Source organism: Brienomyrus brachyistius, chromosome 4 (genome assembly GCF_023856365.1).
Source record: "Brienomyrus brachyistius isolate T26 chromosome 4, BBRACH_0.4, whole genome shotgun sequence".
NCBI lineage: Eukaryota > Metazoa > Chordata > Actinopteri > Osteoglossiformes > Mormyridae > Brienomyrus > Brienomyrus brachyistius.
In genome coordinates, this window is record NC_064536.1 from 4168608 (window position 1) to 4195343 (window position 26736).

Here is a 26736-nt window from a genome sequence, read left to right on the forward strand (position 1 = left end):
TTTGATGATTCCTGGGACAACACTGATCGCCTGGTGCATCCTTACTGTGCAATTAATGCAAACCCCATTTTCAGAAGAGTTGGGATATTCTCTATAATGCAATAAAAACAAAAATCTGTGAAATGTTACTCCACTCAAACCTTTATTTGACTGACAAAAGTACATAAAAAAGATTCTAAACACTTATACTGACCAACTTCATTTATTTAATCATTTTGTAAATATGTGCAAAGTTGGAATTTGATGGCTGCAACACACTGAACAAACGTTGGGACAGAGTTAAAATAAGACTGAAAACTGCACAGAATATTCAAGTAAGACCGGTTTGGAAGACTCCACATTATGTAGGCTAATTGGCAGCAGGGGAGGTATCATGATTGGGTATGAAGGTAGCATCCATTAAAGGCTCAGTCTTTCCAAGCAATTATCTGCCATGCCTCACCCTTTTGTGACAATATTTGTGACAGAATTGTTAGTTCAAAAGGAACACTCCTCAATGAAAGATTGCAGAGAATTTAGGTCTTGCAACATCTACAGTACAGACGCTCCTCTATTTACGAACAAGATACGTTCTGAATGGCCATTCGCAACTTTAAATGTTCGTAAGTCGTTATTCATCATAATTTTTAACGGAATACGCAAGTACTAAGAATTAGGATGCTGGGAGTACGCACGCTACGCTGGGAGTACGCACGCTACGCTGCTGCGCGGCGGGAGTCGCGGCCAGAAGTCGTACTGGGCGGAATTGGCGCACAGAAAAAAACTTATGTTGCGGACGGGAAACGGGAGCCCAGTGAACACATTTTGGACTTACAGTCCTCTTTGTTCGTATGTCTGAAAGTTCGGAAGTTAAAAATTTGTAAGTAGAGGAGCGTCTGTACATATTAATGTCGAAAGATTCAGAGAATGCAGAGACATCTCAGTGTGTAAAGGGCACGTTCAGAAACCACTGTTAAATGCGTGTGATCTTCAAACCCTCAGGCAGCACTGCCTAAGAAACTGTCATGCCACAGTGACCTGCCACCTGGGCTTAGTTGTCAGATCTGCCGTGAAGGTAAGCGTGTTTTTTTCCCCTCCTCGGTAAATTAAGAGTACTTCGGAAAACCATTGGCAGAGATGCAACGTGAAACTGTATTAGACAAGGAGGAAGCCATACATGTATGTCAGCTCCATGCAGAAGTGCTGGCGAGTTCTCTGGCCCGAGCTCATCTCAGATGGACCAAGAGACTGTGGAACCATCTGCTGTGGTCATATGAGTCCACATTTCAGTTTTTCTTTTTCGGAAAAAAATGAGTGTCACGTTCTCTATGCCAAAAATGAAACTGAACATACAGATTGCTTTCAGCAAAAGGTGGAAAAGCCAGCATCTGTAATGGTATGGGAGTGCATCATTGCCCATGGCATAGGGGAGTTGCATGTAGGTGAAGGTACTATTGACTTTGAGGCATATATTAGGATTTTAGAGAGACATGTGCTGCCATCAAGCCAACATCTCTTCCAGAGACGTCCATGCTCATTTCAGCAGGACAGTGCCAGACCACATTCTGCAAGGGCTGCAACAGCGTGACTTCGTAGACAGAGTGTTGTGTGCGTGTGCTTGACTGGCCTGCTGCCAGTACAGATCTGTCTGCTATTGAAAATGTATGGCACATCATGAAGAGGAGAATTGGACAATGGCAACCGCAGACTGTTGAGCAGCTGAAATCTTACATCATGCAAAAATGGACAAAATTTCCAAATGCGAAATTACTACAATTAGCATCCTCAGTTCCAAAACTTTTCTGGAAATGGGATTGTAGTTACAAGAGGGAGGCCCTCCACAATGGGTTGTGCCATCTTCTCCACATCTTCTGGGAACACAAAGAAGAGCTCCACAAAAGTTGTATGCTGTTTGAGGCGGTGGAACAGGGCTGCAGCATCTGGTAAATCTGTTCCATGATGCATCAGATTGTCCTCAGTCCTTTTGAAGGAGCCACCGATTTAATCTGGCACGGTCTTACCATGGCTGGCCTCATAGAAATGCCAGCTCACCACCGTGAAACCCATCTTATGTGGCTCAGCATGCAGAAGTCTGCTTTTTTGTTTATACTGGGCGACTGGTCCATCGCTGAAAAAGTGTGTGTTAGTGGTTCTTGGACATCCGTCCTTCAGTCTGCTAAGAACAGTTGTACTGACCAACTTAATTCATTTAATCATTTTGTAAATATATGCAAAGTTAGAATTTTATGGCTGCAACACACTGAACAAAAGTTGGGAGAGTTAAAATAAGACTGAAAACTGCACAGAATATTCAAGTAAGACCGGTTTGGAAGACTCCACATTATGTAGGCTAATTGGCAGCAGGGGAGGTATCATGATTGGGAATGAAGGTAGCATCCATCAAAGGCTCAGTCTTTCCAAGCAATTATCTGCCATGCCACACCCTTTTGTGACAATATTCGTGACAGGATTGTTAGTTCAAAAGGAACACTCCTCAATGAAAGATTGCAGAGAATTTAGGTCTTGCAACATCTACAGTATATACGCTCCTCTATTTACGATCGAGATACGTTCTGAATGGCCATTCACAACTTTAAATGTTGGTTAAAAGTCGTTATTCATCATGATTTTTAAGGGAATACACAAGTACTAAGAACTAGGATGCTGGGAGTACGCACGCTACGCTGCTGTGTGGTGGGAATAGCGGCCATAAGTCGTACTGGGCGGAATTGGCGCACAAAAAAAAAATTATGTTGTGGACAGGAAACGGGAGCCCAATGAACACAATTTAGACTTACAGTCCTCTTCGTTCGTATGTCTGAAAGTTAATCTGGGATTGTAGTTACAAGAGGGAGGCCCTCCACAATGGGTTGTGCCATCTTCTCCACATCTTCTTGGAACATAAGAGCTCCACAAAAGTTGTATTCTGTTTGAGGCAGTGGAACAGGGCTGCAGCATCTGGTAAATCTGTTCCATGATGCATCAGATTGTCCTCAGTCCTTTTGAAGGAGCCACCGATTTAATCTGGCACGGTCTTACCATGGCTGGCCTCTTAGAAATGCCAGCTCACCACCATGAAACCCATCTTATGTGGCTCAGCATGCAGAAGTCTGCTTTTCGTTTATACTGGGTGACTGGTCCATCGCTGAAAAAGTGTGTGTTAGTGATTCTTGGACATCCGTCCTTCAGTCTGCTAAGAACAGGTGAAAGATGAGCTCAGAGAGATGGAGGAACGTGCTGGCAGCTGGGAGAGATGGAGCAGAAAGGGATTATAGACGTCCAAGACCCCATTGTGAAGTGTAGCCTGCTGGTGGGATATACGAAATTGCAATCTGCACCTGCTGTATTGTAATTTTCACTAAAATCAACGCGGATTAAAGAATCTGTTTCTCCCCTATCTGGCAGTAGACCCACGTGGATATCGCTGCAGCTGAGAGATGAGTGGGTGGGGCAATATCAGTTAGGAGGGGCTTATCATGAGCATTAGGGTTGGGGTATCAGATGATAACAGTTATTAATCCCTCCCCCATTGCCCCTCCCTATTCGACATTGTCCCTCCCACTCGATATTCAGCTCCTGGCTGCAGCGATATGCCTCTCGGTAGACCCCACATAGTCATCGGTCTTGATAAGACCAGTGACAAAAATCTCTGACAATTTGTTTTAGATAGATTACATATTCATGAATGTAATATAGCGTTAATGATGTATATTTTAACCATGGTGCCATACCCCCCTCGTGAGAATGCAAAAGCAGCAGTCGCACCTGAGTGAAAACATCTGCCCTACTCCCAATTTGAATTTAGCCCTGTCCTGCTCTGCATTCTGTATGAGGCATTGTTGAGTGTTTATGTGAGCCTTACTGAGCGGTCTAGCTTCTGTCTAGCCCTGATCCGTCCCGAACCCCTTCCCCCTCGGACCTCTCCTTCCAGCCTGATCCGTGCCTCGTGTGCTGCTCGTCGGACTGACCTCCCGGCACCTGAGATTTCACGCACCGTCACCACGACTTCGATCCTGCCTGCCGATTCCCTTTCTGTTCGCCTTTTCCTGAAAAGAAAATGACTATATTATTTTAACCGTTAAAAATGTACATTATATTAAACGTTAAAATTTGACTGTGACAAGCTCGTTTAAAGGTATAAAGCAACTGTGTAACAATAAAAATAGAGAAATCTAATCAATAATGAGGTACAGTCAGCCCTTGCTTAACGAACGTCTATTTTAACGAACAACATTTTTTCTCATATTGAACAACGAACACAAACGCGGTTAGCGAACCGTCGGCCAGTCACTCAATGGCTGGCTGAGAGGCTGAGCGCCGTCCGCGAGCGCTTTCTGGGTGGACTAACTGAACGCTCCACTCTATAGCCTCATAAACGATACCCATGCTTTGTTTTGTTTACATTTTTCTTTTTCAGATTACGTAGTTTTTATTTTATAAATTGCTTAATTCATAATTTTACTGATCTGTTGTGTTTTTAAACAAACCTTTCCATTCATTACATTTAGCCAACCAAGTTATCCAGTGGTCGTGCTGCAGAGCCGCTTCCTCCCGTTCAGTTTTGTTTTTTACGTGGAAACTGGGAGGCTGCCAGCCAACGCTATGCGAAGAGCTTATACCCACTCAGCCGGGTTAGCTGATGGTTGCCCAGCAGAGCCGCTTGGTCCCGTTCTGTTTTGTTCTTTACGGGCAAAGACGGTGACCGCCAGCTAACGCTCATTTATGCGAAAAACGGTTAGCCGTGAAGTGTTGAGAGGGGATTCCTGTCCATTCCAGCAAGCTCATGATGTCAACTTTATTATGCAAAGTAAAATAATTGTTTTTTTTTTATTTTTTTTTATATTTTATTGTTTTTTCGTTTTTAAACAAACATTTCGTACCAATAAAAGTGGGTTTTTATACTAGACCTGGAACGGATTATTTCATTTCCCATTATTCCTTATGGGAATAATTAATTTGATTAACGAACATTTTGATTAACGTACAGAATTTGGAACGGATTATGTTCGTTATCCAAGGGCTGACTGCAACGGTGTTAGTTAAACAACTGTGAGAATGTACTGGGGCTCTAGCTGTCATTTTAAGCATGTTTTTAAATGTCAATATTAATTATTTTTTGCTGGTCAGACTTAATCCTACACACACCTTATAAAAACAATGTCTGAAATCGACTTAATCTGAAATTTTAACTTTGAGTACGTGCCTGAAAATCTTGTACTGAGACGAGCACAGCTAGGAAGGTAAGAGAACAATAGATACAGCGTGGTTAGTCATGGGTCTTTCCAACCGCTATTGTTTGGGACTAAGCGTACATTTCCATTCTGAAACAATGCTTTGTAGTGTCTGCCGACTTCAGCTTGGTCAGACAGATTGACTTTTGTGACGCTGTAAGTGGCTAAAAGCGCCACTAATTATATATAACTTCTGTTGACAGACCTTCTGGACCTAAATAGTTAAGCATACAATTCAGTATCAGTTAGACAGCTAGACAGCTTTTTCATATGAAGAAACATATTTCAGACATGTTTCTGTTATAGAAATGCTGGGATGCTGTTTGAATAAAAAGACACGGAGCCTGATCCAGGCTATCAGCGCCATCCCCGATAATTAAGCCTTATTTATATCACGTTAGTGCCCTCTAGAGGTAGGCAGTGTGAATTGTAAACTGTGGCACCCGAGAAGTCTACAAAAAGCGGCAAGAATCGGTCCAAGACGTGCAAACATAATTTCCGTTTTATTCTATATAGATTGCGTTTTATACTGCAAATCTTTACATGCAGAATTCACCTACAGTTATTTCCAGGTCTGTGTTTATGATATTCTATTATTTCCATTCTTCTTTCGTCTGTTCTCGATGTAGATCTGTATTAAAATTCTTTCACGCATGTCGTTTGATTGCCATTCAAAGAATAAAATAATAAGAACTGATTATATGATCATTTGCACATGCGGTGCGAAACATGCGTTTTGCGCGAATAAAGCACCTTTATATATTACACAGACACACACTCACACACACACACACACACACACACACATATGGACCGATAGGCGAACAGCCTAAAACCTTGGTCCCTCTGTGTCAGTATCTGTCTATTGTCCTTAGACGCCTGTGACGTCACCGTATTGGTTGTCGGACATGTGCCAGATGTGATCCTCTTCCCAAGTGACTTTCTGTGTTAGTGGGGAATGCCTTGATTCACCCTCCCGCCGAAAGAAAAACAAACCATTCGATATTTCATTAAATATATGCAATACCCGACTGATGCCCAGAGAAGAAAAAATACTCTCTTGTCTATTTTCTTTCCATTTGCCTTTGTTGACATTCACGGTCAATTTATATCTACAATAAAGACAAAGGGAGTAGTAAGTACTTATATTTGTTGTCAGTGTGAAGTGTGCTGTATTTTTTTCTAAGTCGCGAATATCATGTATATGAAGAAGACAAAAATTGGTATATATCGGAATTCGGTGCAGATGTCGTGTATCGCTAGATTGGATTTTAAGCTGTTACACAGCTGAAGCGAAACGCTTAACGACTCAGTATTTAAGGATATTCTGTGTTACACAATTCTGGATGTTTTTCACTGTTCATCTTTGATAACGGCTGGAAAATTATTCACATGAGTTCTTGCAGACCTAATTAGGTTGGGTTTTTAATGGTCGTTTGGTAAACTCCTCTGAAATGTGCAGGACCCAAGAGCACCATGACAGACACGCTAACTGCAATGATACCTCCTGTATTATGGTATATAATACAGTATGTTTTTGTATATTTTTAAACCCACCCGATCATATTGATCCTCAGCCGTGATGGATTAATGGAGGAGGGCTCATTTGTCGAGGTTTTCCAGACTGTCCAAGCATAACCCTATAGCTGTATGTGAAAGAGGATCAACCATTGAGGTTTGAAGATTTGTTTTGGCGGGGGGGGGCACATCGTTCAGAGAATGGCATAAAGACATACCTCCCTAATGGTGAAGACAGCACCATTTTACTTTAATCTCTCTCTCTCTCTCTCTCTCTCTCTCTCTGGAGCTTGATTTCCACCATGAACTCACACAAAGTAGATGGAAAGATGACAAAATAATCTGGCAACAATAATACACCTGGGATGGATATCATACTCATTACGCAACATATTCATGGTTTAGAGGGTCACCAACCCTTCACAATAGAATGCACATGTAATTTTTCATTTTCTCTTTTACATAAAAAAAAATTGCTGAGGGCTCTTAATGCATATTTTGCTCAGAAAAGCGAAACCAAAGACCTATCGTATAAAACGCATTGAGTTCTACTCTTTAGTAATTCTGTAGAGGCGTCCTATTTATTTTCATGAAATTAATGGAATACATTTTAGAATTATGGGTTATTTTGTAAAAGGATTGTATGAATAATACATAATAATACATCAAGATTTACTATTGCTATTGGGTCAAGATAACATTGTTGTGAAGAGAGAGGAGCGTAATGTTTGTTTAGGCTAAAGCTTCACGGTTTTGTATTTTGTTATGTATCTGGGACTCCTATTCAGGCTGAGATGTTTGACAGGCTGTTGTTGTATCAGTTCGGATTTCATGTGGGCCCCTTTCCTTACCAGATCCCACCCTTACAGCGTGCTATGGGAAAGAGGTGCTTTATAATAATGTACAGACCCAGATAACCGGCGCACTCGAGTCCTGAAGAAGTCCGTCGCGATGTCTTTCGTTCTTCCCGTTGACGTTAAAGTCATAACACCTGAGACCTTTCTGTCCATCTCTCAGATTAAGATCTCTTTAGTCTTCTTATGGTGTGTAGTTTAGTCTGTCGGCTTTGAGATCGGTCAATGTTTATGCAGTTGCCTTAGGTATGCGTGTAAGACTGGATATCGTTTAAGTTCCAAGTGCATTGTGGGAACGAACACTGTAATAAGACATTTCTGAGTCTGAAATATAAGCAGAGTTCTGCAGGGTGATGATACAGTACAGGAGGTTGTGTCTTTTAGTTGATGAAGAGGTCGGTAGAAGGGAGAATGAATGGGAGGTGTAACACACGTTCAGCTGGGCTGCTGTCTGTTTCGTTGTCAAACATAGGTTAGTTTGGACAATTTTTTTGTTTTTCATTTTTCATTTCCATCCAGTCCAGGAAGTAAATTTACAATCCAGCGTTGGAGTCAGGCTTTGTTTTATTTTTACCTTCTTCCATCCAAAGAATGTGTTCAATATAATTAGAAATTTGAAGTAGTAATGGTCGGTAAAATGGTCCACTTCTGCTGTGCTGGGTGAATCGCAGTGAGAAACCTGTTCAGCTGTGATAATCGAGCTTTCTGCCCGAGTGGGGGGATGTCGGGTCCCATCCAGTGCTTCAGCACTGCCGTCCTTTTGGGCGTTGGTGCTGAGCTCCATTTACAGCATCCCCTTCACGCCACTGGGTCGTCCACACTGGCCCCTCTTACCCCCCCTCAGGTTCAGTGCATTCAGCCTGCTCTGAGGGTGGAAGATCGAGTCAGATTAACAGAGTAATAAGGTATTGGCATATATTACAATGCAGTGGCATGTATCAGTGCAGGCAGAAGACAGTGAAGTCATACGGGCCCTAGAGGTCATGGGAGACTCTGAGCGTAGATCCCAATGAATGAAAGGCCGATCAATCGTAAGTTTTGTTCCAAACGGACGGCGAGACCTCTGACAGGGAGGTGGTCCTTGGGCAGGAACAATGGCAGCATTGGGCTGCACTATCAGAGTGCTTGCCCTGTACTTGGTGGTGAGGGGATTTTCTATGGATAACGACCCATTGTCTCCCTCGTCTCGGTGCAGGGACCAGCGTGGCCAGGCCGAGATCCGGAAGCCATCCCAGGATCCTCTGAAGTAAAACGGAGGCATTGTTTTTCTCTCTGTGGTAAGGTAGGTAAATTCTCGGCCCATTCTGTGTGAGATGGCCAGTGCGCTGTGGGAGATGTTGTGGAGTAAGTGATGCCAATTCTCTCTTAATTATAACTCATTTTCTTTTCACTGTTTTTTTTTTGACTGTGAAGATGTAGATGCTTTGTAGTACCTTAAGATTAAACCTGAAAGGTGGTCTGTGTACAGATTCTTTTGAGGTTTTAAGAAGTATAATATCTCTGTGAAATGCCTGAGCTTGCATAAGGCTTTGCTGGGTTTGAATATGAGCTGGTTTTAATAGAAAGCTTACTTAGCGTAAAATATTACATTTTCTATCAGCAGAGCAAGGATTCCTAATGGTCTTTTCAGTCTTTTACTACGTTTGGTCTTCTTAGGAGTAGGGCTATCCCAATTATTCTGATAGGGATTATGGAGATGGAAATTCACTGAATCCAAGCTTCATTGAATCACATCATTAAGTAAACAATTTACAGTGACCATGTCAGGCATTCAACCAGCTATGTAAGTTACCCATTTCTGGGTTTTTTGGTTTTATATATAGGGATGATAATTGCAAGTAGAATGTTCCTTATTTGCACGTCTATCAGGACTACATGTATACACTAGACATAAGTAATGTTTGGGCGTCTTGTGTAAGTCCCTGACTGTGCTGTTTATATTGGCGATCTTTGTAAGAACTGGCTAAATACTGTATATGGTGATTTGTCCTTGGTTTGCAGTAGCAATCCCGCTTTCCTCAGTTGTCTGCATGCAGTGCCAAGTGGGAAGTCTTCATTGTCAGCTAGCAGGGGCTGACAGTCTAATGAATACAAGGGTATTTGCTATATTGCCATTTATATTGTCAGTACACTACAGCAAGAAATATTTGATGTTAGATTTTGTGGATTTTTTATTTATTGAAAAGAATGTTTTTTTTATGTATAGGTGACAATGCATCACACTACATACTTTTGCCAGTTGTCTGTTTATTTCTTGCCATTTAATGGTTTTTAAATTAATTTCCAAATAAGAGAGCTCTAAACTTCCCACTAGATCCCACTGGTGTGATACCATGACCGGTGAACAGCTTGGTCGGCTGGTAATTGCCTGTGAAGCTGTTGCAATCAGTAGCAGATGGGTTAGGGGTAGGGATGAAGCATCTGGAAGTGAAACTCTCCAGCAGAGTGCAGCCGTGCTCGTCTCCCTCCCGGGTGAGTGGCAAGAGGGCGCTCTCGCCTCAGATGTGTGTTTTTCCAGAGCACAGATCTGAGCTTGTGTGAGACGTTCCGACACACAGAAGCCCGCTGATTACCCCCCACCCCTTGTGTGTAGGATTCAGGATCACATCCCCTCCCCTCAATAGCTAATCAAATAAACCATTTATAATGGTTTTGACCCAATAACAGATTATTGCTACTTACCGTCAGAGTTTACGCGGTTCTGATGTGTGTCAGCGAGTGACACTATAGGAACTCATTCTTTCTCTGCACACAGACAGTCAGAAGTTAAAATAAAAAGTTCCAGGAAATAAAATAAAAGGTTCCAGGAAATCCTTAGCCTTTCGTGGATGATCTACTGTCTGGGACCATGAAAATGGCAGTTAACGGCAGCCTTGGGTGAGAATTAAAATTAGCTGATTTGCCATTCACGATACTGATGACGATTTTTGTGCTGTTTTCGAAGACTCTAGGAACAAATGAAGGGATGTTGGAAAAGTCAAAGTATTTCTACTCCACATGAAGAGGAATCGCATAAGTATAGGTTATTATTGCAGTTCCATTATGATTCAAGTAATGGCCCCTAATGAAGGTATGGCAATTTAAATGACACAAGGGCTAATGGGCTACTATCCTCAGATGCTAAATGCTGTCAGTTATAAAAGATACAGGCTTGCAATTAATATGGAACATCTGTCAGAGTTACTGTCATAGATTGACTGTGGCAAACGAATTAAAAACATCAATATAAAGTCTCACTTTCAATAGGCTCATATCCCGAACAATATGCATTGGATTGGTAATCATATGGTTATGATTATGGTGGTCGGCGGTATTAGATTGAAATGTAAAGAAATGGAACTGACTGTAAGAAAGGACAAATGTTCACGAACATTACAGACGTGCATTGATATGCATATCATGATAATACAACGATATGGTTCAGAATGCAATGATCATAGAGCTGACCCAGGTCATTGAAAACTTCTGTGCTTCTCTGGTCTTTAATTCACATTTTCATACGGCAGCCCTTGGGCCTTTGCTTCTATGATGTGGAAAATGTACGCTAAGCTGCCAAATGTCACGATACACAAAAGCGAAAGGGAGAGAGACGACTGCAGGTTTGCTCTGTCGACGCCAAACACACAACGCACACTCCATCTGTAGTGAAACGTAAAATGTAGGCCTGGCTAAAATACACCTGCTATTGGACTACGGACTACTGCTTCAGGAACTCTTGTGTTGAGTGTCCATCGGCTGCTCTTCTTCAATGAAACAATAATGAAGAACACACTTAGCACCAGCCGCGAACCCATTCCTGCTTCTGCAAGTGATGCTTTTCAGTGGCGGCATACGGAAATAGACATGGAGTGTTTTTACCATTTATGAGAAGCGCTGAGCTGGGGAGTGGGGGACGTCCTCCACCATCAAAAACAGCCCTGTCTTGAAGAAGAGGGGGGGAAGAGACACACAGACAGACCATCTATCTTGGCCCTTACTTTATTTCCTTTCCGTCATCAGTTCCAGGAAGAGGCGTCTGAAATTTGGCTTGAGGGTATCCCAGAGCTTTCACCCAACAACTGCATAGCACTGATGGATCACTACCTGGAAAGACTGGCATCTGTTTCTTATAAATTCCTATATTTTTTTTTTTTTACCTTTTCTGGGCATGGCACGAGCGAAAGAGGCATGGCTGACTTGTGAAGCTCCTTAGCTGTGTGTCAGACGACATGCGCAACCTCTGTTTCGAAAGTCATTTATCATAAGTCTCAACAGGTAGGAGCTATTGGCCTAAGTGTTTCTAGTGGCTGCAAGATGAAAATTCTTGCATAAATAGTCGCTAATACATGACCTTCGGCTGGAAGTCCGATGCAGAGGATTGTGAGTCCATTGCGACGAGACTGTTGATCCTAGATTAGGACATCTAACGTGTGGAAATGGGATAACAGCGGATAGCAGCGAACAGCTGATACAAGACTGAAAGGCTGAGTAGACCTTTTATTGATCTCTGGCAGGTTTTGATTACTTGCATATGAATAGTTACAAATATGCTTCTGGAAACATTTAAAAATGATGTGATTTACAATTTGCTGCTGTGAGTTATATTGTAATACATGTAATCTTATGCAAATTTGTCTTATTTACATATTTCATGATTTAAGGGTCGAAAGTGGATTACAGAATGATCTATTCTCGTTCATGTTATCTGGCTTATTTTGCAGTGTTAATTGCATTGGGTCCAAGGACATACATTTCCTAAACAATGCTGTGCTGTCACTCTTATGTTACAAGCATGTTGTCCTTTTGGATGATTTGGATATTTCTGTTTTTAAACTAATCACAATTCTCCATATGTTGCACTATATATTGAAATATATGCAAATGCCTCAATTTTATTGTAGGGATCTAAGCTCTGTAAATTTTCTTTTACCCTGCTTCTGTTTTAAAAATACCATACTGGCTTGAGCATAAGACAGTATTTTTTCCCCTCAAAAAACGACATCTAAAAAAACTGGTGTTGTGTTTTATCGGAGGACTGGAATTTAAATGTCATTATACACATGCAACAGCAGATGGCGTAACTTATCTGCCTCTCCGCCATTAACTTCAAACATAATCGAGAGAATCAATGTCGTTTTAGCAATACAACATCCTATGAACGATTTCTCATTTGTTCTTATCTCACCCACTGTCCTCGATTAGCTGACATGATCTGATGTTGTGGCATTAGTCAGCAGTTACCAGCATACTTTGCATCACTCCACGCAATATTTTGAAATATTAGTACATGTCGTAACTGTGTAGTAAATGCGTGTGTTTGGTTAGCGCGTAACCATGAGTGTCATGTTAATTGAAGGCTTACGTATTTGTGCTGCTACTGTACTGAACCAGTAGTGGTTGTTAGTAAAGAGAGTAACCTAAATTTTAATAGCTGTCATCTCCTTTATTAAAACGACTAAATCACTCGGCACAGTAAGCTTTTGTCTGGGTTTACCGCATCAAAAATTTAGTGCGCCCACTAGTACTGTGGAGTTTTGTAATACTGATTTTCTATCCTTTCCCGCCCTAAGTAGTATGTGTGTTCGTTGGAATGTTTACTATTTAATACACTTATTGTAAAGAGATTGTTTGTGGTTGCTTATTCACAGTGACACGGTTAACATCTTATATGGTCTTGTGAAATAAAATTATTTTTCTTTATACAGTTAAGGTATGCAGGTATTCTAAAAACTTTTTTTTTTCCAAAAATAGTTACCAAAACAGTGGGGAGGGGGGTCACTGTACAGTCGTGGTCATCTAAAATGGTATATATGTAATGTCCGCTGCCCGAGCGGGGGGAGGGGAAGCAATTCCAGGAGACGAGGATTACAAAAACCGGAGATTATTCAGAAAATGAGGAGCAGCACACGATATATGTTAATGACTGGACTGGGCAAACAAACTTGAACGTGGACTAAATACATTGGATTAATGACAACGATCAGAAACAGATGGTAAACATGGGGAATCCACACGGGGTTAATGAGGGGGCGTGGCACACAGAAGGAGTGGACGATCGGGGCAGAACAATATATAGCGGCTATGTTTAAATAAGACGTACCTACTTTTCTCATTGCTGTGCTTTGTTTGAAAAATTTTGATGGTATAAATTGTAATATATAAAGCTATTTTCTTACTGCTGAAAGCTCTCTTGCTCATAAACCTGTACTGAGATTTAGTACTTAAGGAAGTAAAGCCCACGCTTCTTCAATGCAGATAACTTTTGACAGTCGACGGCCACAGTCAGCCAATAACATAGGGCGGCTTTCCCAGAATGTTTTTTTTTTTTTTAATGGAATTAAAATTTTCCAAAAACAGGGAAAGTCCAGGCCACAAATCACATGTGTGTTTGGGATTTTCTCACATAGCAGTTTTGAATTTCGTAAATCTGTGTAATGAAGAACTGTACTCAATAAAATAAAATGCAGACAATTAGCAGAACTGCCATATAATCTCCCTAGCAGCTCGGGGTAATACGCTGGCCTGGGTGAACGTCTTGAAGCCTTCCTTATGTCACTGTTCTCAGTTTCCAGAATTAACCCAGACTTGTGTCCTGGCTGACAACTCTTTTCTAGGATGAAGTTGACATCAGCTTGTGGGCTTGGGCTCCTACTAAAAACACCGGCAGGGCTAACGGCTGATTTGAGGACTCTAGCAGCCCATGGCCTGCCCGTTCGGTCTCCCTGGCACTCCAGGATTTTTGAGGCGGTGTTTGGCTGTTAGATGCTGGTTGCTTGCTGGGTATATTGCATCATTCTGTGCCTGGGGTGGCACAGTCGACTGACAGTCTGCACCCGGCCTGTTATATAACCCCACGGGCACGACCCGCTTTAGTTTATTTGTCTTCAGAGATGAACATGGAGCTGGCACCAACAGGGGTGAGAATTCAGTACTGCATCTCTGTGTTGGATCATACGTGTTTCGGAATGTGAATAAGGGTATCCAAAAAATAATTATGCTATTATTTAGTTTCATGGTAGCAAATGGCACATGGTTAGTAGGATGCCTTGTGTCCCGTGTTAGGGCCGTGTTGTAGGGGAACGCCTAAGTGTGACCACCCAAGACATCAGGCAGGAAATCTCACACCACGCTCTCCCTCCTTATGGTCCAGTCCTCTGATTGATTGTGTCAGAATCCCTGAGCAAAACAACCTGTTTTTTCATACTGAAGTTCTGATACACCTGATCTGATTGGCATTCTGTATTTTCTGGTCATGTAGCAGTTTATACACGTTGCAAACCTCAAAATGTCCAGTAAAAACAAATGTTCTTCTGTGGACTATGTAGTATTTCTCCGTTTTTTTTTGGCCTTTAATGTAAATGTATTTCCAAAAGAATTTGATTTCTTATGTTGAAATAGTGGAGAAAAGTAGAAAAGTAATGTCACAGCTTGATTGTAAATTTTGGGATAGACAGATAGTTTGATTGATTTGCCGTGTCTTGCATGGATGATTTGCTACATTTCTAGAGGAGCAAAATCTATTTTTAAAAGGGACAAATTGCAGCTCTACATCACTGACACAGACTTGGCCTTCCGCTCATTCCCACCACAGCACTACAAGAGGCGTGACATTGACGAGTGTTTTACATGAGAGTGCATATGCGATTAGGTGGGGGAGTTTGCATGTGAGTTAAAAGCAGTGGGGGGGGGGCAGTTCTGTCTGATGTGAAATCGTCAGTGTAAACACTGCAGCGGCAGTTGTGCTCCAGTGCACAGCCTGGCAAGGGACCCAGAGTCTTTGGGACGGAACATGTAAATATTTTGACACGCAATATGACGGAACGTACCTGTAGAGTTCACACTAGCAGCCACGGTTCTCTCCTGTCCTTCCTCCACGTCTTCCTCCCCACCCCCTCAAAGAAACGCATGGGCTCTGAGCACAGGACAGTATTTTATTATTCACCTGAAACCTGCAGTCACTCCACACAAGAGGGATTTTGGTTTTTATCTCTTTCTCAGGGCCTGTTTCAAGGTGAATGATCCCTGTCGGTGTGCGTGAGTGTGCATGTGTGTGCATGTGTGTGCATGCATACATTACCGTTGCCGGGGTGAAGAAGCAGGGCCAGGAGCCCCTGAAAATCCTGAACAGCCGTTCTGTAACTTTACAGCAGGCCGTCGACCGAAGCAAGCTCATGGTTACGGTTCGCAGTCCGGTCTGGAACGCGTCTGAGTTCTGTGTCCACCCATCTTCACATCTGACCTCCCAGTTGTGGTCAGTCGCCTGGAGGATCCTCCCCCCCCCCCCCCCCCCCAATGTACTCCCTTCCTGGGCAGAAAAATCAGTATAATAGAAACCAGACCTGATGCAGAATGCGAGGCGTCTGCTGAAGGGAGAGGATTTCTCGGCGAGAGGGAAGACGGAGGATAGCCGCACCCCACTCGCTCGCTGGTGGAGGCGCTCCAGCTCACTTGACCGGCCTCTGACGCGATGCAGCTAGCAGGGGGCTGTTACTCCGAAAGCGGGGAGACTTAAGGACACGGCGGCGAGGATGCGGAGGGGGCTGAGGCTGAGGAGGGCAACCGCAACCCTACACCGTGAGTCTCAAGCGCTTCTTCCCTCTTGACTTTTCCCGAAAACCTGCAGCCGGTCCTTCGGACGGACGGAAGTCTATGCCCCTTTCAGCAAGCATTTAATTGAAGACATTCTAATACTTCTGAAGACCTCCATATTGAATTTCTATACTTTGTTGCTGAGATTAGAGTTCTGGAACATCCCCTTGTTTTGGCTCAAAAAAAAAAATCATGAATTTCTGCAATCATTCTTGAGTCAAAACTTCTAGAGTCTTTTCTGTATATTTTTGACGTGTTAGAAAAAAAATATTTTGAACTTGCTTAGTTATGCTGTTTTACTAAAATTAAAACTGCAAAAAATCTTTAATCTGATTTTATTTCGGGGAGTATTCAGTGAATACCGTCGAGTCTTATGTTGTCTCGAAGTTCATTTGCAAGTAGTTCTTTAGATGAAATGCATTTTAGACAAATGTCTGCTATCATTTAGATAAAATACGTAACATGTTTGGTGCTATTTGAAATACATATATTTTCATAAATGCCACACTTAATGGGAAATGCCCACTGAATGGTCTGTAGTGTACGGCAAACCTTCAGCCTTACCTGGGATGTCAAGCAAAGAAAGAAGACTCCGTTCCTTAATCAGATTTCTCCATCAGTTCTTTCATAGATACAGTCTATTTTCCAAGAACATCAAACATGTAATAGTGAAATATCTTAATGCTAAGTTGCTCATTCCATTCACTCAATCTCACTTTTGAAATAATTTAAAGGTACAGTGTCTAAATGAAATGGTCAGCTGCTGGACATGTTAATATATATTTGTTTTAATTAAAAGAAAAACTTTTGTGTATTTAAATACATAATACTTGGCAGATTTTCAGGTGTCCGGAAGAGTTTGGGTTCCTTGACCACAGAATTTCAAAACTAATATTTTGACTGCTGCATAATTAGAACCTTGACTTTGACTAAGACAGGCAGCTGCAAGATGGATGGATGGAAGAATGTTTAGCTACTTTAAAAGGGGACAGTTTGCAGTCTGTTATTAAAGTTATATGTCAGGGTTATTCGTTGAAAATAGTTTTCCTTTGATGTTGCCTAACCTGAAAGGTGATATTCTGTGCGCCAGATCAGTTGCATATTTTGCATGCATATTTGGAGGGAAGATCAGATTCTAGCTCCGATGAAACACAGAATGAAATGTTTGGTGTTTACTTTGTGCAGTTAATTTACTTTTCTTTTTACAGACAGGGGTGAGTATCAGAGTATGTAAAACGAGGCGGCTTCCTTCATCATTCCCCACACACAACATCGTACAAGCAGTGAAGATAAGCTGTGTAATATTTATGATAGGGAACTCAAGGGATCGGTGGGATGACTGTTTGCATGAGAGGAATTAGGATTGCAAGCACATGCATTCATGTTGTAATGTGTGAATTTAAAAACCCATCGTTAGAGTCACAAAACAGACACTTCTTTTCACAACACTAACATAAACAGCACTTGCTGTGCTTAAATATAAACCACAATAGTTGTAAAGTGCATAAAATGCTTGCGTGGCATGTGATGGCCTGTAAGCTTCATTGTCGCGAAGGCATTTTTCAATTCGGTGTGATGCTATTCTGATTTTTATGTGACACTAATTGGTCCAAAAATGCACTTTTTGAGCTGTGCTCTCTGTTCCGTCTTAATATTTCAGTTCTCTAACTACAGTAGCTAATTTAATTGAATGCTGTACTGTACATTTCTAATTAATGAATGAAATAAGTGAATAATCTTTGAACCTCTTGTTGACTATGATGCTGCCTCTGTATTGCTGATTTTACTGGCTTTCGTTTTGGCTATTTGACATTCCTCTTGGATATTATTCCTGGGTCTATGAGGGCCTGGACTTTTTAGTACTGTGACAAGGTTCCGCCACTTGTCAAGCAGGAAGCTCACAGAACGCTAATGGAACTGGCAGGAAGATCCTGTCGAGTGAAAAGAACAGGGCTGGTTACTGGCTCACTGCCAAGAGATCTGGTGCAGCGGCGTCTGCTTCTGATGGAACCGACACCCCTTCTCGCGTCTGCAGGGAATCCCGCTGACACGCTCCAGCATATCCACTTATCATCCTCTCTCATACGTTACCCTGAGTCACGTGACACGCATGCTTTGCAGGGAATATGTATCTTTTAGGTAGTCAGACTTCCCAAGAGAGGAGAAATTTAAAAATTGGGGAATGAGGGGGAAAATATATATACAGACGCTCCTCTACTTTCGAACGTTCAACTTACGAACTTTCAGACATACGAACGAAGAGGACTGTAAGTATAAATTGTGTTCATTGGACTCCCGTTTCCTGTCCTCGACATCATTTTTTTTCTGCGCGCCAATTCCGCCCAGTACGACTTCTGGCTGCTATTCCCGGCACACAGCAGTGTAGCGTGCGAACTCCCAGCATCCTAGTTCTTTGTACTTGCATATACCCTTAAAATGATGTTGAATAACGACTTACGAACGGTCGTTTGGAACATATTTCGTTCATGTGTAGAGGAGCGTCTGTATATATAATATAAAAATGGCAAAGAACCAAAAAAAGAGAGGATGGTCAGTTTTGTTCCCAATGGCCAGAAAAATAAGAACTATTTATTGTTAATAACTTAAGAACTTTATTTATCGTTTATCGTTAATCAGAACATGACCCTAACCCCTCCATCCTTTTAACCAACTTTTCTGAATTTGTAATGGCCAAAAGACTGGTCTATTTATACCCAAAGCCTTGTTTCTATAAACGAACAAGCGCTAGAAAGCTACACAGGGACTCCACACATTGTATGCAAATGTTGCCTAGTGCAGCTAAAGCCTGGGAAGGTTTTACAAACATTTGTGCTGCAGAGAAACATGGGAGATGTGGGGCTGGAGGAATCAACCTCATCTCCGTAACATGCATGGAAGACACTGTATGACAGACATCGGCCATGTTATTTACTTGCTTTCGTTCCTGCACTGTGGCTCAGCAGGTTAGACTAGTTCGCCAGTTACCAGAAGGTCGTGGGTTCACATCCCAGGGTTGGGTTCCCGTATTTTTATTGGTCACATGCAGGCTACACGATCCGACTAACCTGCAGTGAAATATAGGGTGGTTATCTCCACTAGAATAACACTATAATAGAAATTGTAACATAAAAAGTGATAATATAATAATTACGTAATAAATGAGGCACAGTAAAGAACAGAAATATGAAAAACCAGAGATGTGCAATATGGCTACATTGTGGTAGAGTGATGTCACTGTCGGGCCCCTGAGAGGGTCTCACCCTGCTGTTTCAACTGTATGTTGTTTTGCAAAAAAATGTCAGCTATGTAAAATCAATGTAATATACACTATATGGGCAAAAGCATTGGGATGCCTGGCCATTGCACATACAGAAGCCTATGACATCGCCTTCTAAATCCATAGGCATCAATATGGAGTTGGTCTCCCCTTTTCAGCATTAATGACTGCCACTCTTCTGGGAAGACTTTCCACATGATTTCAGAGTGTGTCTGTGAGATTCTTTTGCCCATTCATCCAGAAGAGCATTTGTGAGGTCAGGCACTGATGTTGGACGTGAAGGCCTGGTTCACAATCTCCGCTCTAGTTCATCCCTAAGGTGCTCAGTGGGGTTGAGGTCAGGGCTGTCTGCGGGCCAGTCAAGTTCTTCCACACTAAACTCACCTTACCATGTCTTTACAGACCTTGCTTTGTGGCGGGTTTCAGCCGATGCATCCGACACTTGGCACTGCACTTGGTGATATGAGGCTTGCATGCAGCTGCTCGGCCATGGAAGCCCATTACATGAAGCTTTTCTGCTGGAGTTAATACCAGGGGAAGCTTGAAACTCTGCAGTTATCGAGTCAACAGAGCGTTGGCAACTTATACGCACTCTGCACCTCAGAACTCGCCGACCGCTCTCTGTTACTCTACGTGGAGTTTCTGCTGTTCCTAGATGCTTCCAAGTTGCAATAATCATAAGCCTGTGGAGGGAGTAGACCCTTAGAGCAGCCTTCCAGAAAGGTTTAGGTCGAGCATTTAGTAAGATCATAGCTTTTGTTACAGCTCACCGGCAAAGGGCCCGTGAAGACTCCGAAAATTAACAGCGGCATGAAATGTTTCGATGCAAAATGGACTGAAAAATCAACGGTTTAAATTAGTCTCGTTTTTAGCTCATGACAAGATCACTGGCACAGTTTCTGTCTTAGATTATAGACCTTAATGAATTTCAGTGCTCGTATATTATAGATAAAAATGTAACTGAACAAACAGGGAAGTTCGGGTGGGTAGAACAAGGTAAGAACAGGTGGCTCTACTGTGTCTTCCGTCCATCTTGCATTTCCACCGCAAGGCTGAACTGTGTTAAACAGTAATGGAAACCTGCTTATTGATATTGCCTTCACTTGTACCATGGAATATGGTACTCATTTCATTGAACCTTCCGCATGTTTGTTTAGCTTTCGTAGGAGATATTTCAGTCATTTATACAGCTGGATATTAAACATCCTGCTGAAGAGGACAGTTCGGAAATTTAAACACTTAGGATGAGTGGAATTTGCCTGGCATTGCCTGCCACTCTTCCCTGTAAAACCATTTCAGTTATTTAGTGTCCTACATGTATTCTTCTTATAGCAATTCAATGAGATTAACATGTTGCTATTAGTGCATGTCAGCATTAATAAGAAGCATTTAAGTCGAGTTGATATCCCAGTTGATATATGTTCAATTTTTTTGGGTCACTGTTACACGTTATGGCAGCTTATATCATCCATGTGTAATTATGCAATATAGAGTTATAATGCATGTACAGTGATAGACACTGTTCCACATAAACGATGACATATAATGTTTCATTGAACCACCAGCAGTGAATGAGGCATATAGGCCTACAGTATCTCCTTCACATTCGCTAGGGTTAGGGGCGGAAGTTGCCCACGGATGTGAAAATAACACTTGGACACCCTGACCTCAAACCATAACAGTCTGATAGCCTGAACAATAGCATAAGAAGTCTATTTATTACCAATTTCTAAACAGTGTTGTACTGTACACTTTACATGTCAAATTATTCGGTCATTTCCTATCAAGTCCTTTTTATATAATATAAAAATCACCTAAATGGCTGGGAGCGCTACATTTTGGACTCATTATTAAAAATGCTAAATTAATGGTACTGAAGAGGTCACAGGTCAAGAAACATTAGATTCCACAAAGACACGTGAGTGAGGCCAGTTTCCCAAGGCAAGACTTTTGATATTAAAGATGCAGTATATACTTGCGCAAATATTTTAGAAAACTACTATTTATATATCATGTGATCTTCTGCAATCCAGATCATTTTCAGTATTGTTCGCAGCTTACGAGTTGCCTTCGAGTTTCTGTGATCTTTCGGCAAGCTCCAAAAATATTCCCGTTTAACTAGTCACGGCCTACTCACCGGAACTGCAGAATGTCAAATGCGTGAGTGTGAAGGGGTTACTGTAATTTAATTTCTGTGCAAGTCATTGGCAGGGAGGTAATGCTTCAGTGAGAATGATTCTAATTAGTGAGTCTGTCCTCATCTCAACGCTGCAAGGAATGCATGCTGAGAACTTAATTGGATTATTATTATCGGATGCCTGAACCCCCTTCAGAAATCTACAGCGGAAGATAATTCTTTAAACTTGCTCCAAATACAGCTTTTTTGTTTGTATTAGAACTAAAAATACTATTAGAATACACATTTTGATCATATTTATTACATTTTGAATTTTTTTTTCATCTATTCATCCATCTTCTAACACTTGTTTCTGTCTCTGGAGCTCTTCCCAGGCAGGACAGAACACAAGGCCAGGTTACACCCTGGACAAGATGCCAGTCCAACGTAAAGCAATTTAGAGACAGCAGTTTAGAAATCTTTTTGGATTGTAGGAAGGAACCGAACTCCCCAAAAGGGAACCCACAAAAACACAGGAATTCAATGCAAACTTCACAAGCACAGCACAAGGCAGAGGATACAAACCACTAACCACTGAAGCACCATAACACCTAGTATTCAAACATCTCTGAAATATAAAGCAAGTTCTTCTAAGTCAGAGCTTATCTACATCTATTATGAAGGAAGTGTAATTGGAATGGCTGGCTGAGTTAAGCATCTTATCTGTCGTTAATGAGTTCCACATTCTTCTCTTCCTCAGGTCTTATCTGAACAGTCCCTATGTCCAACATGAGCTGGAGTTTTCTCACACGCCTCCTGGAAGAGATCCACAACCACTCCACTTTCGTGGGGAAGGTGTGGCTCACGGTGCTCATCGTCTTCCGCATCGTGCTGACGGCCGTGGGGGGCGAGTCCATCTACTCAGATGAGCAGTCCAAGTTCACGTGCAACACAAAGCAGCCGGGCTGCGACAACGTCTGTTACGACGCCTTCGCCCCGCTCTCGCACGTCCGATTCTGGGTCTTCCAGATCATCATGATTTCCACCCCGTCTGTCATGTACTTGGGCTACGCCATCCACAAGATCGCCCGCGTCTCTGAAGACGAGCGGCGGAGGCCGCGGCGCTCACGCAAGAAGCCCCCCGCCGTCAAGTGGAATGCCAACCGCTCCATGGAAGAGGGGCTCGAGGAGGATGAAGACGAGGAGGAGCCCATGATCTATGAAGATGCCCTCGAAGTACAGGAGCCCAAGCCCGACCTTGCCGTGTTTCCCAGCCGGGACCAGCCGAGACATGATGGCCGACGCAAGATCAGGCAAGAGGGCTTGATGAAGACCTACGTGCTTCAGCTCCTCGCCCGTGCCGTCTTCGAAGTTGGCTTCCTTGTTGGCCAGTACCTGCTGTATGGTTTCCGTGTAAACCCTTCATACATCTGCAACCGCGTCCCCTGTCCCCACAATGTCGACTGTTTCATCTCTCGGCCAACAGAGAAGACCATCTTCCTCCTCATCATGTATGTGGTCAGCTGCCTTTGTCTGCTTCTCAACGTCTGTGAGATGGCCCACTTGGGCATCGGCTCGTTCCAGGACATGCTCCGCAAACGAAGGAACAAGGGCACCCGGACCTCCTACAACTACCCCTACACTCGGAACATTCCGGCTTCCCCCCCAGGTTACAACCTAGTGGTGAAGGCAGACAAGTCTGACGCGGTCCCCAACGGCCTCATCGGTCATGAGCAGAATCTTGCCAATGCGGCACAGCAGCAGCAGTGCACTAGCCCGGATGAAAACATCCCCTCAGAGTTGGCTAGTCTCCATAGGCACCTCCGTGTAGCGCAAGAGCAACTGGACATGGCATTCCAGACGTACAACAGCAAAGGCCAGCCGCAGCCCTCCCGGACCAGCAGCCCTACCTCAGGGGGCACCATGGCAGAGCAAAACCGCGTCAACATGGCGCAGGAAAAACAAGGAGCCAGACCCAAATCCAGCACAGAAAAAACAGGGACGGTTATAAAAAACGGAAAGACATCTGTATGGATTTAAAACTGCTCAGCATTCAGACTGATTATGATTCAGTTACGTTCTCTGCGTTATTTAACTTTCTTATGAGTCATTCTTTGATAGGACTCGCACGCCTATCATAAAGGATTAGAAGATGCTTTCACTTTCCCTTTCAGTTGATCTAAGCAGTTCTTAACTGAATCTCCTTTGAACCAAACTCTCCCCAACTAATCGAAAACAGAGCAGTGATTTGTTCTCTTATCAGAGGTAAGAAACCTGTGATCAAAGTTGAGAAGTGGATGGAAGAAAGGCAAAGACATGCTAGGTTTTGTGCAAGGTACCATCAGGAATTAGGCCTGCAAATTCCTCAGCGCCGTTGCAGTTCATGTTTGCCCCGAGCAGATGGTTGAGATGGCTCAGAAGACCTTCGGAGTATTTATGGAAACTTGGCACTGAGATAAATATATTGTACGTAAACGTTGGGGCAGCAGGTGTTACATGTACTGGCCAGAAAGAAAATATCCACAAATCCAAGGGGCTTAATTGTTCAAGGCCTTGTCAGGATTTCTGCGCCTTTTCTTTGGGTGATGTAAATTATTTAGAACAATGGATACTTCACAATTCTATCTTGTTTCTTTTTTTTCAAACTTTGTCCTGGTTTAAGTGCAAATTTTTCAGGCCTCGAAAATGAAAACTCAGCAGTTTTCTTGAACGGTCAATCATAAATTTTGGCATATATTGTGTCTTAGTCATATTTCGTCTTCTCTGTTCAGAAAAAGAGCTCAGACTGCCTTCTTCCTTCTGCCTTGTTGTGGACCAACTTGTGTGTAAGTGCCAGTATTATAATTCATCAATCACACAGCCCTTTTCATTTAAAAAAAATCCTTCTATATAATATGTAAATTATTTGACTGACAAACTGTATTAAGTATTAAATGAATGGTGATCTGTGTTGCTAATTTATGGAATCTTTATCTATACAGATGTATTAGGCCAGTTGTTAATTGAATTGTTGATAGAATTGTTCATGCACTTGAAAAGTCTATGCACGCTATTTTAGCCAAAGAGGGGAGAAAATTTGATTGACTCTTCACTATTTATGCTGTGAGTGCTCACGACTAAAATGAAGAAGGTTTTTAATCAATGATCCCGTGACCACTCAAGACAGGAAACAGAAATAACCAAGTACAGTAGATAGATTTGCAACATTCACAGAACAAAAAAATAACCTCCCTTCCAATTTGCTAATAGCAAAGCAGCTTGACATTTCCAGTACAAATGTCCTTCCAGAGGATGTAATTTTTATTATTTTCACATGGTAATGACTAGAGGAGAGGAGCAACACCAAGCATAAGAGCACAGTTGTATATTTCCCAGAGTGTTATGTTTTTGGTACAGGTTAGCTTAGTACAGCGCCTGCAAAAGGCCTACTTTGGAAAGGACAAAAGGTACATGGTGGTAATTTCTCAGCAAACTCCGAAGGAAATGTGCGGTTTTTGACATTTCAAATTAAGAAGCTCAGCTGGTATATGAGCTCACTCCAGTGATTCATTATTAGGGATAAAGTTTCTTTGTAACATTTCGAACTGTAATATGGATTTATTTAATTGTTTTATCTTACAGTATGTGGATACATGTTAAAGTGGAAGTGTTTGACTTGGTTGTATTTTGATGGACTGGTTTGACATGCATAGTTTTTTTTCATAATAATTATACTGTGATTAAATAAAAGCAATAATTCTTTTAATGAACGTATAGGGTTAAATATTCTTACATTTTTTTTAGCAGATATGCTTCCAAAGACATTCTGTTCATGATGTCCTTTAACGTATATCCCGAATTCTCAATTCAATGTGACATGTATTTGAGTAGCCGAAAGAGACTAACCCCTACTGCTGTAATAGGTGGTTATGGTAAGAGACCAAAGGTTCAACTGGTACCAGCAGGAAAAGTGTCCGGCTGTGATGAGCATAGACTCCATGCAGGCGCCATACTCATCCGTGGAAAACGTGTATTTTCTGAGCATTTTTCATTAATGGTACAGCTGCAGCAGCATTTATAGTATAAGATACTGATTAAAGAGCAACATGTTAGCCAACATTGATTCGTTTAGCAGACGAAATGGAGCCCTGAGGCAGATAATACTTCACAGCACTGGCTAATTTGTGTTCCAAGACTATAACACCATGCTTGCAAAGCACGTCATGAGCTGTCATAAAGAATAAAGTAAGGGTTTCTTATCTCTGTGTACGTGTCACAGTACTGCGCAAAGAACACAGTTTTTCTGAGAGGGACAGTATATTTGTACATTTTGCATCTCTAGCTTTCTGCTACAGATTTGTAGTACAGCAAGTCTTTTAACTACCTTTGGCTCTTTTAAATCTAGACTACAGGCCCAACAACAGAACTTCACAGAGACGTTCACGTCTAAATAGCTCCAACACTGTGCCTTACCCAGCATTGCAACTGTAGATGTTCAACTGAAACATATTTAGGACATTTAAAGTTCATGATGAGTTTATCTATGCATTGATAGCGAATCGCTAATCACCCAGCAACATATATCACTGAAATGTTCAACATCCTGAAGAAAACAATTAGCTTTTGTGTTGATTTATCAAGTTTTTTTTCTTTCAATATGAAGCAAAAGTAGGATGGTAAATAACAAATTACTAATACAAGATAATTTCATCTTTTAATGTCTGAATAAAACGTGTGTGGTCACCTTGTTTTCTGTTTGTAAATATAGCACAAATCGTAAACTTTGATTAAAACAGTAATAATGTAGTCATTGTATGGAATCTTTTGTCTAGTGACCAAATAACTAGTGACTATATTTAAATTTTGTTTGCTACTGGAAGTACTTGAATTATTAAAATAACTTGGACTTTTGAAAAGTTAAAAACTCACTCACTTTGATCCTAAATATAAATCAGGCACTTTCATCTTCATTTAGCTTTTTCCTACAGTTATTCCATCGTCATCATTGTCAGTATCCAAGTGAAAACATCGCAATAATTTGTAAATAAGTACTTTGTTTTATTATGTGTCCATGCACCATTAGATGCTGAATTCCTGTTCTTTTTCTATATATTTCTTAAAAATGATGGTTAATATGCATATCTTTCTATTTTATGAATAGGTATGTTCGTGCTATGTTCTGGTTGAAGCAACTGTACAAATAAACTTTTAAAG

At 41.8% G+C, this 26736-nt stretch overlaps 1 protein-coding gene and 1 long non-coding RNA gene across 4 annotated transcripts; one reads left to right on the plus strand and one right to left on the minus strand.

Annotated features, from left to right (window-relative positions):
• Positions 1-123: 123 nt before the first annotated feature.
• On the minus strand, positions 124-4747 carry LOC125740630 (uncharacterized). Its single transcript, XR_007397716.1, has 2 exons — positions 4467-4747; positions 124-4025 (listed from the first exon to the last, which is right to left on the minus strand). It is a non-coding gene; the product is annotated as an uncharacterized LOC125740630 (long non-coding RNA).
• Positions 4748-5204: 457 nt separating this feature from the next.
• Positions 5205-26680, plus strand: gjc2 (gap junction protein gamma 2). 3 transcript variants are annotated; one of them, XM_049012037.1, is made up of 3 exons: positions 5205-5219; positions 8778-8864; positions 22304-26680. In XM_049012037.1, exon 3 carries the CDS (start codon positions 22324-22326, stop codon positions 23581-23583), a length of 1260 nt encoding a protein of 419 aa, XP_048867994.1. In that variant the 5' UTR covers positions 5205-5219; positions 8778-8864; positions 22304-22323; the 3' UTR covers positions 23584-26680. The 3 variants fall into 3 exon arrangements, with proteins under 3 accessions (XP_048867994.1, XP_048867993.1, XP_048867995.1); XM_049012036.1 differs by lacking the exon at positions 5205-5219 and adding an exon at positions 6018-6345; XM_049012038.1 differs by lacking the exons at positions 5205-5219; positions 8778-8864 and adding an exon at positions 8868-8926.
• The last annotated feature ends 56 nt before the right edge of the window (positions 26681-26736 follow it).